General features: G+C 41.4%; 1 protein-coding gene across 5 annotated transcripts in view; it reads right to left on the bottom strand.

Annotated features, from left to right (window-relative positions):
* Positions 1–18,461, bottom strand: part of ZNF511 (zinc finger protein 511) — a 66,820-nt gene that overhangs the window by 14,585 nt on the left and 33,774 nt on the right. For all 5 annotated transcript variants that reach the window (XR_008846488.1, XM_056531211.1, XM_056531210.1 and 2 more), the window contains exons 4-5: positions 12,996–13,120; positions 10,021–10,173 (exon numbers count right to left, since the gene is read on the bottom strand). Coding sequence is in view for 4 of the 5 variants with exons in the window: in XM_056531211.1 (XP_056387186.1) it covers positions 10,021–10,173; positions 12,996–13,120 (278 nt within the window). In the remaining variant the exon portion in view is untranslated. The remainder of the gene's footprint in view (positions 1–10,020; positions 10,174–12,995; positions 13,121–18,461) is intronic.

The following is an 18,461-nucleotide window of genomic DNA, read 5'->3' as shown; positions in this document are numbered from 1 at the left end:
ACAGGCTATTTACGGCATGTGCTCCCATGACCTACTCATAACTGGTCTCCCATGTACACCAACCTCCTCCTTGCCTGACCAAATGGGAAGTGGACTTGCAGCTCTTGCTGACCCCGGAACAGCGGTCCTGTATCTTACACCGGGTTCACCACTCTTCCAAGAAGCATGTGGATCCTATGTGTTGGCGATATGGTTCCTCAGAGGGCAAATTTTTCATATTTTCTGGTCATACCCAGTCCTGTTCTCCTTATGGGCTGTTTCCACTATTATTCATCAGTCACTGGGTTGGCGATGGTTTTGACCCTTGCTCTTTTTCTGCTGCATCACTGAGATCTCCACAAAAGCTTACAAACAGCCACTGCTCAGGTTTCTAGAAATGGCAGCAAGGGCCTGTATTCATCTTCTTTGGAAACAACCTTTGGCTCCATCCTTATCGTTTTGGGTGTCCAAATGGAAGAACTGACCTCTTTGCCAGCATCTCATAATAAGTTCTACCACACATGGTCTCCTTGGATGCTATACCAGGAAAACGAATACACTGAGGTCCTGCGTACTTCGTATCCTCCTAGATGTCACATGGTCACTATCCCCATGCTATTTACCAGGCTAAGGTGTTCCACATCCTCAGAAAGGGTCCATGTCTCTCCCCGCCCACTTTTATTCTTTGCCCAAACCTCCCCCTTTCTTGGATTATTCTTTATTCCCTGTTTCATAATTCTGCCTCCCCACCTTAACATACCATTCCTTTGTTCCCCAGTTATGTCATGTCTATCTTCTTTGTGTCTGCTGTCTCCGTGTGATTTCTCTGCCTTTGGCTTATGGATAAAACCCTAAGTATTGCTGTTTTAATGTACAAAAGCTTTTTTTATTTTGTCTGGCCAATTCAATGTTCCATGTTACTTTGTTTGTTTGTACTCTATACAATTTCTGTACTATATTTTGGATTTCATTTTCCATAAACTTTGTCTTTTTCTTTACAAAAAAAAAAAAAGATGTAGTTGAATACTATAGTGAAACAGCTCACTGTCATGCCACATAGGCACTTGTTAGGCACTAAATTTTACCCACTATACTAATAATGGATTCAATGTTGCAAGCCTGTTTATATTTTGAATGTGTTTACGTAACACTTACACAATGTACTCAGCCTTACAATAATTAAAGGTGTTATCCAAAGATTACAATTTATGAACTATTCACAGAATAGGGGATAAGTAGCTGATTTATGGGGTCGGACCACTGGGACCCGATCGATCACAAGAAAGAGTGAGGTGTTAGTGAAGGGCTCCGTAAGACAATTTCATAGAGAATAGAAAAATGCACTCGCCACACTCTGGAATAGGCTGGTCGTAGCTGGAGTCTTTATTGGTATCCAGACATGACAAGATTAACAGCACTCCGAATGGAGCAAGACACAACGGGCTAGCTGCGGGTGCGTGCAGCGGAGGATAGAAGACAACAGACTGTTGTCTAAACAACGCTTCTTTTGGTCTGATTCATTCACAGGTGAGCAGTGCTTTATACAATTATAAGTGACAGCATGTGAATAGTTAAAACCAACCTAGATTCATTTGAACCTGTGTTCACACATGACCTGTTTCTTACAGATAAGAGGAACCTAATGCTCCTAAGCGGCTAATCCAAGCTGCTTCTTTTTGTAATAATAAACGGTCCCGATCTATTCCTCTTTCTGTAGGCTCAACTTTTTCTATGCCTGCCACCCCCTATGCAATCCCTAATTTAGTCCTCAAATGCGCATGGCGCTCTCTCACTTCGGAGCCCTGTTGTATTTCAAAGAAACAGTTTAGGGCCACATATGGGGCATCTCCGTACTTGGGAGAAATTGCACTACAAATTTTGGGGGGCTTTTTCTCCTTTTACCCCTTATGAAAAGGAAAAGTTGGGGGCTACACCAGCCCGATTGCGCTGCGGGCACACAACAAGGCTCAGGAGTAACATGTACATTTGAGGCCTAGATTTGTGATTTGCACAGTGGTGGCAGTTCTGACATGAAAGCAAAAAAATAAATACCCACATGTGACCCTATTTTGGAAACTACACCCCTCACGGAAAGTAACAAGGGGTATAGTAAGCCTTAACACCTCATAGGTGTTTAATGAAAATTCTTCAAGGTTGGATGGAAAAATGAAAAAAAAAAAATTCTGGTGTTACCCTAAATGTTTCATTTTCACAAGGAAAATAGGAAAAAAGCCCCCCACAAGGAAAATAGGAAAAAAAGCCCCCCAAAATTTGTAACCCCATTTCTTCTGAGTAAGAACAGACCCCATGTGTAAAGTGCTCTCTGCTGGCGCACTACAATGTTAAGAAGAGAGGGAGCGCCATTGGGGCAGAAGAGAGGGAGCGCCATTGGGGCTTTTGGAGAGAAAATTTGTCCGGAATTGAAGGCCACGTGTGTTTACAAAGCCCCCATAGTGCCAGAACAATGGACCCCTCACACATGTGACCCCATTTTGGAAACTACACCCCTCAAGAATTGTAATAAGGGGTACAGTGAGCATTTATACCCTATAGGTGTCTGACAGATTTTTGGAACAGTGGTCCGTGAAAATGAAAAATGTAATTTTTCATTTGAACAGCCCACTGTTCCAAAGATCTGTCAAACGCCAGTGGGGTGTAAATACTCACTGCACCCTTATTAAATTCTGTGAGGGGTGTAGTTTCCAAAATGGGGTCACATGTGGGGGGATCCACTGTTCTGGCACATGGCCCCTGACTGTAAATGCACATGGCCCCTGACTTCCATTCCAAAAAATTTTCTTTCCAAAAGCTCAATGGTGCTCCTCCTCTTCTGAGCATTGTAGTGTGCCAGCAGAGCACTTGACGTCCACACATGGGGTTACAAATTTTGGGGGTCATTTTCTCCTATTATGGCTTGTAAAATTTGGGGAAAAAACAGCATTTTAGTGAAAACTTTTTTTTTTTCATTTACACATCAAACTTTAACAAAAAGTCGTCAAACACCTGTGAGGTGTTAAGGCTCACTGTTCCCCTAGTTAAGTTCCTTAAGGGGTGTAGTTTCCAAAATAGTATGCCATGTGTTGTTTTTTTTTGCTGCTCTGGCACCATAGGGGCTTCCTAAATGCAACATGCCCCCCAAAAACCATTTCAGCAAAATTTGCTTTCCAAAAGCCAAATGTGACTCCTTCTCTTCTGAGCACTGTAGTGCGCCAGCAGAGCACTTGACGTCCACACATTGGGTATTTTCATACCCAGAAGAGATGGGGTTACAAATTTGGGGGGCATTTTCTCCTAATACCCCTTGTAAAAATTTAACATTTGGGGGAAAACTATCATTTTAGTGAAAATGTTACCCCTTGTAAAAATTCTAAATCTGGGTCTTCAAGAACATGCCAGTGTAAAAAAATGAAGATTTTAAATTTTCTCCTTCAATTTGCTGCTATTCCTGTGAAAAACCTAAAGGGTTAACAAACCTTTTGAATGTAATTTTGAATACTTTGAGGGGTGCAGTTTTTATAATGGGGTCATTTATGGGGTATTTCTAATATGAAGGCCCTTCAAATCCACTTCAAAACTGAACTGGTCCCTGAAAAATTTGGATTTTTGAATTTTTTTGGGAAAATTGCTGATATATGGTACTTTGAAGCCCTCTGATGTCTTCCAAAAGTTAAAACATGTTAACTTTAGGATGCAAACATAAAAGTAGACATATTGTATATGTGAATCAATATATCATTTATTTGGAATATTCATTTTCCTTAAAGGGGTTATCCAGGAAAAAAACTTTTTTTTCAAACTGTCTCCAGAAAGTTAAACAGATTTGTAAATTACTTCTATTAAAAAATCTTAATCCTTTCAGTACTTATGAGGTTCTGAAGTTAAGATTGTTCTTTTCTAAGTCCTCTCTGATGACACCTGTCTCAGGAAACGCCCAGTTTAGAAGCAAATCCCCATAGCAAACCTCTTCTAAACTGGGCATTTCCCGAGACACGTGTCATCAGAGAGGACTTATATGCCCCTATATGAGGAAAACTAAACAATTTGTGAACCCCATAGACTCCTGATCCTATGATATCAGACAATTTATAAACTGCAGCAGTAAAAACGTGCTTTACGTGGCTATATGCACGTGTCCTAGGATTTATGTGGGCAAAACCGCTCAAGAAATGAAAAGGCGTATCTCAACATTTGAGTTGTATATGCACGAAGAAAGATACCTCGGTATCTCGACACATGCAGTTGAGACACAATAACAATCTGGCAGAAATTAATTTTGTAGGGATATGTCAACTACGCTTGGGCCCGAGACGAGGTGACATTCATAAGAATCTATTGAAAGAAGAATCGAGATGGATTCATCGTTTGAGGTGCATGGCACCGGTGGGCCTAAACGAAGGCTTTTCCTTTGCTGCATTTTTGGAATAAGCATGAACCAGCTTATGTACAGAAGACTTGTTTCATTATATTATGAATTGACCAGCTTTTACCATCCCATGTACTTCTGATATCTTTGATGATTAAAATAAAACATAGAAACCAACACAGTGATCCAAGAAAGTAATATGCCTGTCTCGTTCATAATATAATTAGTCATCTGAGAGACATTATCTATTTTTTTGCAACTTATTTCATCTTACTGGATTATTGGAATTCGTTAATAGATACTTACCTGTTACTTACCTGACACTTCTGATGATTGTAATATAAGACAGAAATCAATACAGTAATCCATGAAAGTAATATGCCTATCCTGATCACAATATAATTAGTCATCTGAGAGACATTATTTATTTATTTTATTTTAATTTACTTTATTTCACTGTATTCATGGAATTTGTTAATAGATACTTACCAGTTTGTGAATGCGGTTTATATGCCATAGAGATGGACATATAAGGTAACTCTATGATAAATCTTAGATATACGGTCTTTGTATACCTGACAGAATGATAACCAATCTATCAGTAGTGGTGCTCTATGTAAACACTCACAGCCATCCCATATGATAGTGCAGGTATATGCACATGATAAATTTCTATGTCCGGGCACATGCGCGGCAAGGGGGCTTTGTGCGATAGTACAGGCGTACCGCGGCGCCGACATGGCAGAGTCTCTAAGTTTGCGCGCGTGCGCGTTAGAGACATTCATGGATACAGCAGATAGCGGATAAATTCTAAGTCCGCGCGCGTGCGCAACTGTGAACGAGACGGCCCGGTGATCATGTGATAGATCACATGAGCGGGCGCAATGCGGAAATATGGCGCATAGAGCTGACAGGTAAGACAGCAACATAGTGATTGGATAATCCAGGACAGGTTAACCGGAATGGATTTCTGTGATTGGTTCCTTAATATTAAACACTCCGGATAGGTTGAGATACCTGTCGCTGAGTGATGACAGCACAAACAGACCATATATAAGGAAGTGCTTGACACGTGGGAAGGTGTTTGCCCATTGTTCCTCCTGAGGACGGTGCAGTAGCGCCGAAACTATTAGAGGGGGGCAAATGATAGTGTTTTAAATCTGTCTCGGCCCACTCAGATAAAAGGGAAACTGCAGTTCCCTATACAATTATACTAGTGAATTTACTCACAGTTATCAGAACACAGTGGACCCTGACATGGGATTTTAACGTTTTGGTCACAAATATTTTATCAGAGCACCATTAAAAGTTACGTTTTAGGGAAGTCTCCCAGTAATAGGAATCTTGTGCCCTGGGCTTCCTTCGCCCCGGGCTTTAGTAATTTATCAGAGAGGACTTAGACAGAAAAGAACAACCTTAACTTCAGAAGCTCATAAGTACTGAAAGGATTAAGATTTTTTAATAGAAGTAATTTACAAATCTGTTTAACTTTCTGGAGCCAGTTGATATATATAAAAAAGTTTTTTTTTTCCTGGCATACCCCTTTAACCCCTTAAGGACCAAGGACGTACCGGTACGTCCTTGGTCCTGCTCTTCTGATATAACGCGGGGTTACACAGTAACCCCGCGTCATATCACGGCAGGCCCGGCGTCATAGTGAAGCCGGGACCCGCCTCTAATAGCGCGCAGCGCCGATCGCGGCGCCGCGCGCTATTAACCCTTTAGCCGCGCGCTATTAACCCTTTAGCCGCGCGCTCAGAGCTTAGCCACTTGGCTAAAAGTGAAAGTGAAAGTTCACGACTAGCTCAGTCGAGCTGTTCGGGATAGCCGCGGCTAATCGCGGCATCCCGAACAGCTGACAGGAAAGCGGGAGGGCCCCTTCCTGCCTCCTCGCTGTCCGATCGCCGAATGACTGCTCAGTGCCTGAGATCCAGGCATGAGCAGTCATGCGGCAGAATCGTTGATCACTGGTTTCTTATGAGAAACCAGTGATCAACATAGAAGATCAGTGTGTGCAGTGTTATAGGTCCCTATGGGACCTATAACACTGCAAAAAAAAAGTGGAAAAAAAAAGTGAATAAAGATCATTTAACTCCTCCCCTATTAAAAGTTTGAATCACCCCCCTTTTCCAATAAAAAAAAAACACAGTGTAAATAAAAATAAAAATAAACATATGTGGTATCACCGCGTGCGGAAATGTCCGAATTATAAAAATATATCATTAATTAAACCGCTTGGTCAATGGCGTGCGCGCAAAAAAATTCCAAAGTTCAAAATAGTGCATTTTTGGTCACTTTTTATATCATTTAAAAATGAATAAAAAGTGATCAATAAGTCCTATCAATGCAAAAATGGTACCGTTAAAAACTTCAGATCACGGCGCAAAAAATGAGCCCTCATACCGCCCCATACACGGAAAAATAAAAAAGTTATAGGGGTCAGAAGATGACAATTTTAAACGTATTAATTTTCCTGCATGTAGTTATGATTTTTTCCAGAAGTCCGACAAAATCAAACCTATATAAGTAGGGTATCATTTTAATCGTATGGACCTACAGAATACATATCAGGTGTCATTTTTACAGAAAAATGTACTACGTAGAAACGGAAGCCCCCAAAATTTACAAAACAGCGTTTTTTTTTTCAATTTTGTCGCACAATGATTTTTTTTCCCGCTTCACCATAGATTTTTGGGCAAAATGAATGACGTCATTACAAAGTAGAATTGGTGGCGCAAAAAATAAGCCATCATATGGATTTTTAGGTGTAAATTTGAAAGAGTTATGATTTTTTAAAGGCAAGGAGCAAAAAACGAAAATGCAAAAACGGAAAAACCCCCGGTCCTTAAGGGGTTAAATTAAAAAAATGCAAAATTTTCAATTTGTTCATAAAATTTTGCACCAAGAGATGATGCAAGTATCGACAAAATTTTACCATTAACATAAAGTAGAATATGTCACGAAAAAACTCTCGTAATCAGAATGAAAGGTAAAAGCATCCCAGAGTTATTAATGCTTAAAGTGACAGTGGTCAGATGTGCAAAAAATGGCCGGGTCCTACACTGAAAATTGGCTGGGTCCTTAAGGGGTTAATTTTGCTATTTCTTGTAAATCTTTCTCACTTTCTATCATGAACCAATTTGTGTGTATAGCAGGTTTTATGGCATTATTCATAGGGGTATTTTGAAATACAAACAATGTAGATTTTTTAAAAGGTTTTTTATGGATCAATTCTTCCCTATTTTTTAACCGTGCTCTGTTTGCGGCTTTTTCTATGATTTTTTTGGGGTACCCTCACTGCAATAATCGTTCAGTCAGTTCTTGGACTTTTAATTCGTACCTAGTAGCATCATTATTAATATTTTTTCTAGCAAATATTTTTCTAGCAATTCTAGAAAGTAATTTGATATTTTCCCCAAGTAATCCATATAGTCGAGACATAAAATTTTTCTACGTTATGTAGACGACATTTTTGTTATACAGGACAATACTGAAGAAAAATGTTCCCAATTTGTCCACTATTTAAATACTCAGAACCAGGTCAATATGTTTTTCACCCATCAGTTTGGGTGTTACACGTTAGACTTTTTAGATGTTCGTATATTTGTGGAAAATGGAAAAATGAACACCACTGGATACAGAAAAGAAACTTGATATTACATTATGAAAGTTCTCATCCGAAACATGTCCGTGATGCAATTCCGTACAGCCAGTTCTTGAGAATTAAACCTATTAATAATGATGCTACTAGGTACGAATTACAAGCCCAAGAACTGACTGAACGATTATTGCAGCGAGGGTACCCCAAAAAAAATAATAGAAAAAGCCGCAAAACAGAGCAAGGTAAAAAATAGGGAAGAATCGATCCATAAAAAACCTTTTAAAAAAAATCTACAGAACAACGTTTTGTGTTTGTATTTTAAAATACCCCAACGGAAAATGCCATAAAATCTGCTATACACAAAAATTGGTTCATAATAGAAAGTAACAAAGATTTTACAAAGAAATAAAATTAAAACCCATCATTACACATAGAAAAATTACTACAATAGACAGTTTCATAAAAAATAAGAAAAAATATAATCAAAAAAAGAACAAAACATGGTTAAAACAAACAGCTCCAAAGGTAATTATCCTTGTAGGAATTGCAACATCTGTCATTTAAATAAGAGAGTGTTCACATTGGGCGGTTTTGAAATTAATGTACAACAACTAATAACCTGTAAAAGCACACATGTAGTATATTGTTTAATATGCCCCTGTGGCATGTATTATATAGGAAAAACAATCAGAAATGTGTACAAATGCATAAAAGAACACACTCCTTTATTAAAAAAAAAAATCCGGTGCTGCAAAATTTATAAGTCATATGCATGCAGTCCATGCAGGGAATTCAGCTGTATTAAAATTTGCAGGCATAGAAAAAGTTGAGCCTACAGAAAGAGGAATAGATTGGGACCATTTATTATTACAAAGAGAAGCAGCTTGGATTAGCCGCTTAGGAGCATTAGGTCCCTTGGGACTTAATGAACAGGACCATCTTTCCTCTTATCTGTAAGAAACAGGTCATGTGTGAACAATGGTTCAAATTAATCTAAGTTGGTTTTAACTATTCACATGCTGTCACTTCTAATTGTATAAAGCACTGCTCACCTGTGAATGAATCAGACCGGAAGAAGAGTCGTTTAGACGAGAAACAGTCTGTTGTCTGTTATCCTCCCCTGCACGCACCCCCGCTATGCCGTTGTGTCTTGCTCAGTTCGGAGTGCTGTTAATCTTGTCATGTCTGGATACCAATAAAGACTCCAGCTACGACCAGCCTATTCAAGAGTGTGGCGAGTGCATTTTTCAAATTCTCTATGAAATATTCTACACGATCGTTTGTTCTTCCGAAGAATTGCACCCCACACAGAAACTAGCAAGACAAAAAGTTTTTCACTCCATGACTTATACAGCTAGCAGTGCCTAGTAATCTTATCCTCATTTCATGTTGCTCCGTAAGACAAGCCATAAGAGAGGTCTATGAGATCATGACAAGGGGTTGGCTGTTTTCTAATATCAGGTAGAATAGTAGAGGACATAAAAGGTGAATAGGAGTAAAATGGCACTGGAAGTGGAAAGTGCAGGGTCCCTTGTTCAGGGAAGGAATTTCCGCTGGAAAATCTTTGGGAGGTGAGCTAAAAAGCAGATGAGTAAAGGGTGTGAGGTTTTTAGCATAAAAGGAGGCAGGTAACAGGAGCAGGCAGAGCAAGTTTTGCAGTTGATCCATCTTCCCGGGTATCAAGGGGGTGGGGGAAGCTGTAAGGGAGGGCAATGTCTGATATTGGAACAAAAGAAAGCTATGCAAGCCAGAAATTACAATTTTTTACCCAGGGTAGCAGTGACTGTACGGAGTACGAGGGTGTTTGGACACTGTCAGGCCAACTATCACTGTGAGGGCATGGTTTTGTGGCATAACTTTAGGTCATGGGTCACAATTTAAGTCAGGCTACCAGATGTACTGTATAATTGTTGCCAAAATAAAGAAGGGGGGTGAGCAACACAATTTTGTTAAGAGAACAAGTGGTGGCATGTTTTTGTTTGTCAGATTATCACCAATCAGATAGTTATTCCCTAAACTGTGGATAAAATTTCACTCTTGGGATAATCCCTTTAACAAAGATTTGTGAAATACTTGCCTGGGTTTGTTATGTGGCATTGAAGACACTGATGCATGTGAAGAACTATGGTCACCTGTAGATAAAACACTAATCTCCATTGATTCTACCAGTGATGACTCTTCAGGCATTATGTCCATAGACTGATTTTTGCAACACTCTTGCTTGGTTTTGCTGTAGAAACAAAGAAAAAACTGTAACTGTGGTCCATGGGGTAGATTTACTAAAGACTGGCACTTTACACACTGCTCTTTAGCTTATCTATGGTAGAATAATTTGCTTCTAACTGATCAAGAGTCGCAAGACACTTAATAAATTAGTCACAAATGTGGCTACCTAAATTGTACTCCAACTAGAAGCTGGCAAAGGTTTAAGCACCAATTTACTGCTAATTTTTGGCATCAATTTTTGTAAATGCAGTGGACCCTTTATGCTAAGTCAACGTATTTTCTAAAAAGTGGAAAAGGTAGTGTAAAAAGATAAAAAGCTACAAAGCTTTGCACAAACTGAGGACTTGTGCAAGTTTGTGACCTTTTGATGTCAGAAAACTGTCATATCACCTTTATAAACCCCCAATGTATTTCTTTATTGTAACAAAAAGCTTGTATTACATTATGCATCTTGTATACTTTATTCTATATCACAGACTACAGAGCTTCAGCTAATAGAAAGAAGAATAAATGTTCGTACCCAATTTTTCTAACTATAAGACTATAGTACATAACACTGGTTTTGAAAACTGAAAATTGGAAAAAAAAAAAAATTTCATTTTAAATAAACTACCATGTTGGTCTAAAGGAAGTCAATGTCTAAAAAGACCTAAAGATCAATGCCACTAACTTTGGTGGTGTAGGAGTGAAGAAGGCGAATAGTCAGATCCTATTAAGCTTAGTATATCACCTGGCCATTGACCTGAACGGTAATAATGAAAGCAGTTACCTCATTACAGTTAGCTATTCAAATTATGTTTACATGAATGTAAAACAGGCACATTTATGCATCCATATTACAGCCAATTGTCCCAGCCCTACTGCAGATCTAATTACAAGAACTAACTGCATTACTAGTCCTTAGAAGGGAACGTATCACCTTTATTTTTCCCTGGTTAGAGGGAGACACTGAAGCAAGTTCTTTTTTTTTTCTCATCAGTTTCAATTTTTTTTTACTGTATTTTTGTATTTTTCTTTTTTACATTATTATTGGGGGCAGTCATCTTACCTTATCTGTTTTTTACAACATTTAGAAATACCCATGGATGTAGACAACAATAAACTGAAGCTGCTCTGTTCAGAAGAATTGAAGGGAATTGAAGTCACTATTAAACATTCTCTGTGAACTTTTCAAAAGGTCATTCTATGGGAAGAGGAATTTGGGCCAAGATGTGCAGACATAGGGGGAGATTTATCAAAACCTGTGCAAAGGAAAAGTTGCCCATAGCAACCAGTCAACTTCTTTAATTTTGCAGAGGCCTTGTTAAAAATGAAAGAAGCGAGCTGATTGGTTGCCATGGGCAACTTTTCCTCTGGACAGGTTTTGATAAATCTCCCCCATAATGCCTGTTTTACAATTGAGAAACTGGACTTAACCCTATCGGACAATGGACATACACGTACGCCCCGACTGCCTGGTACTTAGAATGTAAATGTACATCCTGGTGCACCGAGTGGCATCCAGACTATGAAAAACAGGAAAGTCGCTCACTACATAGACCTGTCCTGGAAGCACACAGCATTTAAAGTAGTGCTGGGGTTTTGTGAGACTCATCGGCACACCCACTGTGCGATTGCAGGGGTCCAATAAAAAGGAATACCATTAAAAACAACAGAAGACAGGGCAAAAAAAGAGCCCTCATACAGCCCCGAATATAGAAAAATAAGAAAGTTATGGTGGATCAGAACAGGGAAATTATAAACATTAAAAAAAAAAAAAGTTTGGCCTTTTTAAGAAGTAGCATAGAGATGGGTATTGATTCATTTATACTGACTGACAGAATAAAGAAAACAAGTCAGTTTTACACAGTAAAATGCACTGTTAAAAAAATGAAACCCACCAAATTTGCAAAATTGCAGTTTTTTTCCAATTTTCCTCCACAAATGATGATTTTTGGGGGTTTCAGCACATTTTATGGTAAAGTAAAGCACTCACATGGTTCTGTTGATGGAAAAATAAAAGTTATGGCCAAAGGTGAGGAGTATAGATGAGCGAATTTACAATAAATTTGATTCGTCACGAACTTCTCCGCTCGGCAGTTGATGTCTTTTCCTGCGTAAATTAGTTCAGCCTTCAGGTGCTCCGGTGGGCTGGAAAAGGTGGATACATTCCTAGGAAAGAGTCTCCTAGGACTGTATCCACCTTTTCCAGCCCACCGGAGCACCGGAAATCTGAACTAATTTATGCAGGAATAGTCATCAACTGCCGAGCGGAGAAGTTCGTGATGAATCGAATTTACTGTAAGTTCGCTCATCTCTAGTGAGGAGAAAAAAAAAAAACACACAGAATCTGTCAGATAACTTAAAACACTGCATAAATCCGGAAGGAGAAAGGGATCCACAAACCTTACAGGGGTACTCCATCCCTAGACATCTTATCCCCTATCCAAAGGATGGGGGTAAGACGTCTGACAGTGGGGGTCCGGCCGCTGGGAGAGGGTGTGATGTCACGAGGGGGCGGGCATGACATGACCACTGTCGCCCGAATCCAGCAATCTGAACATAATGTTCAGAATGCTGGGTGCCTGCACGGAGATCACTGGGGTTCCCAGTGGTGGGACCCCCGCAATCAGACATCTTATCCCCTTACCATTTGCATAGGGGGATAAGATGTCTAGGGGTGGAGTACCCCTTTAAAATCGTATGTGATTAGCGCCCCCCCTTCACTACATACCAGTAACTTGCATTTTTAGAAATGACCACAGGTCCTCTATAAAGTGAAGCTTTCAAGTGAACATTGCTTGTCTTTTCAGGTACTTTCAGGTATAAAAATTACACTAGACTCACCTTTTATTTTTCTTAGGCATGCCAAACCGAAAGTCAGATGGATAGAGGTGGGCTTTGATTAAATGATTTTTCCGCTTGCCACTAGTTTCAAATTTCTCCATACATCCCTCCACCAAACACTGGAACTGTATTAAACCATAGAGATTTTAGTAAACTGTCAAAGTAGTTTATTAAGATTGGAAAAGTTTTAATATTAACCCCTTCCCCTTGGTTACATTTACAAAAAGCACAATTTCTCAGAAATTTTGCATATAAAGTTAAACGGCAATATATCTACCGTATTTTTCGCCCTATAGGACGCACCGGCGTATAAGACGCACCCAATTTATAGGTGCAAAATCTAAAAAAATAAAGATTTTGAACCCAATAGTGGTCTTCAACCTGCGGACCTCCAGATGTTGCAAAACTACAACTCCCAGCATGCCCGGACAGCCAACGGCTGTCCGGGCATGCTGGGAGTTGTAGTTTTGCAACATCTGGAGGTCCGCAGATTGAACACCACTGCATAGGAGGTAATACTCACGTGTCCCCGCCACTCCGGACCCGTCACCGCTGCCCTGGATGTCGCTCCATCGCTGTCGCCGTGTTTCCGTTGCTCTGGAACGTTTCTGCTGCCGACTGGGTATCCTCGCTCTCCGTCGCCGTCATCACGTCGTTACGCACGCCGATGCACGTACGCGACAACGTGATGACGAGGAAGGAGAGCGCCGGCCATACAGGGGATCCCTGAACGGAGAAGACACCGATGAGGCAGGTAAGGTCCCTCCCGGTGTCCTGTAAGCACTAACCCGGCTATTCAGTGGGGCTGTTCGGGACCACCGCGGTGAAATCGCGGTGGTCCCGAACAGCCCGACTGAACAGCCGGGTTAGTGTCACTTCCCCTTCAGACGCGACGGTCAGCTTTGATCGCCGCGTCTGAAGGGTTAATACAGGGCATCACCACGATCGGTGATGTCCTGTATTAGCCGCGGGTCCCGGCCGTTGATGGCCGCAGGGACCACCACGATAGGGGTGTATTCGCCATATAAGACGCACTGACTTCTTCCCCCCAGTTTTGGGGAAGAAAAAGTGTGTCTTATACGGCGAAAAATACGGTATCTATCTATCTAGATATGCATCTAGATGGATACATGCACACACACACAATCTCACACAAGGGAGTACATCCCTCACATTTTACATGAAGGTGATGTTAATTGCCCCATGACAGACGAAAAATTATTTTCTGTCTCAGTCACTGAATCAACTTTCTATTCAAATAAGTCCAGTATCCATAACCTTTAATATTATATTTGTCCAGAAAAACATCCAGCACCCTCTTGAACTTGTTTATTGAGTCAGACATCACATCATCATGTGGCAGAGTTTCATAGTCTCACTGCTCTTACAGTAAAGAATCTCTCACTGTGATGATAGTGAAACCTTCTTTCCTCTAGACGTAGAAAATGCCCCCTAATCATGGTTATCGGCCTAGGTATTAAAAAAATAAAAAATCACTAGAAAGGTTTCTGTACTGACATTCATATATTTGTACACTGTGATCAAAACACCCCTAAGATGTCTTTTCTCTAAACTAAATAACACCAAGCTTCATAACCTGACTCGGTACTGAATCCTCCCATACCATTAATAATCTTTGCCGCCTCATGTGCATTTTGTAAATATATTCTATTTTTTTATGTGACAACACTGAAGAAATGACATTTAGGTTCAATGTAAAGTAGTTGCTGCCCCCTCAAAATAACTCAACACAACACGCCATTGACTACTAAACCTTGGCAATATAGTGAGTACATCCCTAAGTTGAAGTGTCCAAATTGGGCTCAATGTGGCAGTGGCCTCCATTATTTTACAGCACTGCCTTAAAAGGGGGTATCTCTGCCTCTAGACATCTTCCCCGCGGGGGTCTTAGTGGCGGCCCAGCCGGATCTCCGCCTCGTCAACCCGGCATTCTGTACATTTATGTTCAGAATGCCAGCTGTACTTGGCTTTGGGTGCCATGGTCGCCACACTATCCTCCATTACTGTCTATTGGAGGGGGGTGTTATCGCTCGGAATCCGGAAAGGAGTTCGCTCCATGCAGCAGATTACTTGGGAACCGGGCCAGAGATCGTGGGGGTCCCAGTGACCAGATGCCCTGTGATCAAACATCTTCTCCTCTATCCTTTGGATAGGGAATAAGATGTCTATGGGCAAAGTGCCCCTTAAAGCCTCACGGGTATGGCGTTCACCAGAGCTTTAAAAGGTAGCCACTGGAGTCATCTTCCACTCCTCCATGACTACATCTGAGCTGGTGGATGTTTTAGATCTTGCATGCCCCTATCTTCCATTTAAAGATGCCTTACAGATGCTCAACAGGGTTAAGGTCTGGAGATATGCTTGGCCAGTCCATCACCTTTAATCTCAACTCCTTTAGCAAGGCAATGATGGTCTTCAGGGCCGGTGCAAGGATTTTCGTCTATACAGGCAAAGGGCATTTTGGCCCCCCCCCCCCCCTTACCTTCCCCCAATAGGTAGGTAGGGAATACTTCAGGTAGACGGGTATTGCAGCCACCCCCCCCCCACCCCTGTAAGGTATTGCTCCCTCAACTCCCCCCCCCCTGTAGTTAAGGACTACACCAAACCCCCCCCCCCCCCTGCCGTAGTTAGGCATTGCCCCCCCTTCCCCGTAGTTATGTTTCGGCCCCCTTGTAGTTAGGTACTGCACCACCAATACCCCACTGTCACTGTTGTTTGGTACGGCACCCCCAACCTCCCTCTCTGTAGTTTGGTGTTGCAACCACCCCTTCCTGAGTGAGGGCCACACGGCACACGCACGTAGCACACAACGCCCCAGCCCAAAGAAAAAAAAAAAAAAACATTTTCTGCCCCACAGACAGGCTATGCATTCCGTGCTGAATCCGTACAAAGAATGAACGCGCTCATTTTTTGTGCAGACACGGAAACATCTGGCACGCAAATTCAGCTGTGTGCACAGAGGAGCAGAGTGCCGTTGAATTTAACAGGACTCTGCTGCAGCGGAAATTCCATGCGGAAGTCCACACGGAATTTGGGCCGTGTGAACGCGGCCTAAGGCAGTGGCTTGGCCGGCATTATTATAGCGCCGGGCCTGGTCGTCTTAGAGGTGTGTTTGGGATTGTTATTGTGTTAGATTACTGCCTGCAGCCCAGTCTCTAAAGGAAGGGGATACTTCAGTATGTCAAAGTACATGTTGGCATTTGTGATTCCCTTAAAGGGGTACTCCGGTGGAAAACTTTTTATTTTTAAATCAACTGGTGCCAGAAAGTTAAACAGATTTGTAAATTACTTCTATTAAAAAAATCTTAATCCTTCCTGTACTTATTAGCTGCTGAATACTACAGCGGGAATTCTTTTCTTTTTTAAACACAGAGCTGTCTGCTGAATCAAGAGCACAGTGCTCTCTGCTGACATCTCTGTCCATTTTAGGAAGTGTCCAGGGCAGCATATGTTTGCTATGGGGATTTTCTCCTAGTACTGGACAGTACCTAAAATGGACAGAGATGTCAGCAGAGAGCACTGTGCTCATGATGTCAGCTTTTTGAAGAATAAGGTAATGTTTTCATCAAAACGCAATAGCTTTTTGCCATTTTAATGTATGAAAAAAGTGAAAATATATACAGTGGTCCCTCAACATACGATGGTAATTCGTTCCAAATGACCCATCGTTTGTCGAATCCATCGTATGTTGAGGGATCCGTGCAATGTAAAGTATAGGAAGCTGTACTCACCTGTCCTCGTCGCTCCGGACCAGGTCCTCACCGCTCCCGATGCTGTCCCAGGGGTTCCCGATGCTGTCCCGCTGCTCCGGTGTCTTCTTCGCGATCCTCCGGTGTCTTGCGCATCTTCTGCAGGGTCCGGGACTCGCTTTCTGGTGACGTTATTACGCTGCTGCGCCGGCGCGGCGTGCGTAGTGACGTAATAACGACGCCGGAAAGCAAGGCCCGGACCCTGGAGAAGATGCGCAAGACACCGGAGGATCGCGAAGTGGACCCGGAGCAGCGGGGATAAGTAAGTGAACCTGCTGGGGCACATTACACTGCTATCCGACAGCAGCTTAAGCATTTTGCGCTGTCGGATAGCAGTTAATGCGATGGCCCCGACATATAAAAGCATTGTATGTCGATGCTGACATCGACATGCGATGGCCTCTGAGAGACCATCGTATGTCGATTTTATCATATGTCGGGGCCATCGTAGGTCGGGGGGTTACTGTATTATATTTTACATTTAAACCATATTTTTTTAACAAGGCAAAGTAAAAACACTAAATTAATTTGTTTTTATTTTCCCATTTGTGCATTAGTTTGTTATGATATATGATGATGCCAGTTTTTTATTTTATTTATATATTGATATGATTATTTTACATAATTGTTTTCTTACTTTTAAGATATTTTACAATATTATATCCTCCATATTATGGAGAGTTTAAAGGGAACCTGACAATTCCTCAGGGCCTCACATTCCAGCCCTGGAACCTAACAGATCAGAAGAACAGCTGTCAGTTGTCACAAAAAGCTGAAAAGTAACTTCATTCTCTGCCAGTTCTGACTAATCTATTCACAAGGGAAGTAGACCAATGTTTCCCAAGCGCGGTCCTCAAGTCCCCACAACAGGTCACGTTTTCTGGATTTCCTTAGTCTTTCACAGGAGATATAACTGTGGTGATGTCTGATTCACTGACCACAATTATATCACCTGTGAAAGGAAATCCTGAAAACATGACCTGTTGGGGGTACTTGAGGACCGTGCTTGAGAAACACTAAAGTGGACCCGGCTGCTTCCAGTCACTTCTGCCTAGACCAGCGATTGGCTGCCTGACTAGTGGGATGAAGACATGGTAAACATGTCTGGAAGCTGCCTGTTCCACTCTTCTGCAATTGGATACAAGTCATTGACTGTGGTGATTAAAGTTACCTTCCAGTTCTTTGTGGCATCATAGACAGCTGAGGAGAATAGTGTTGGAACATTTCAGTAAATGTAGTCTAAGAACTCATTCTAAGAGTTGATATCAAATAGTAGCATTTACATGAATGAGGTAAGTTGCAATGGCAGACCAGCCCAAGCACAGGAGTGTCTTGGTTTCTGGGAAAAAAAAAACAGACCCTTTTATGGTATGGTGTCCAAATACCCCTCTGTAAGCAAGACCAGTGTTAAATTCTCCCTTCAGTTAACTTACAGAAACCGTTTGGCATTGATCAGCGTGGGTGCAAAATAGCTTGTCTTAAGTACTGTGCCCCTTCAGCTGTGACTGGCTAATCCTCAGAGATGTTAGGTTAGCGGTGTACAAGTGCACGAGTCCATATTCTGATTTGCTTGCACCTCCAAAGAGAGCTAAACAAGCTAAACACAGACTATGCAATTAGTGGTTGTCTCAGCACTCAGACTCTTACAGAGCAAAATTATTAAAATGTTTTGCTTTTTGGAACTACTCTGTAGTGTCAG

This window comes from Hyla sarda, chromosome 7 (assembly GCF_029499605.1).
Source record: "Hyla sarda isolate aHylSar1 chromosome 7, aHylSar1.hap1, whole genome shotgun sequence".
Lineage (NCBI taxonomy): Eukaryota > Metazoa > Chordata > Amphibia > Anura > Hylidae > Hyla > Hyla sarda.
This window is presented reverse-complemented; position numbering and strand designations above follow the sequence as displayed.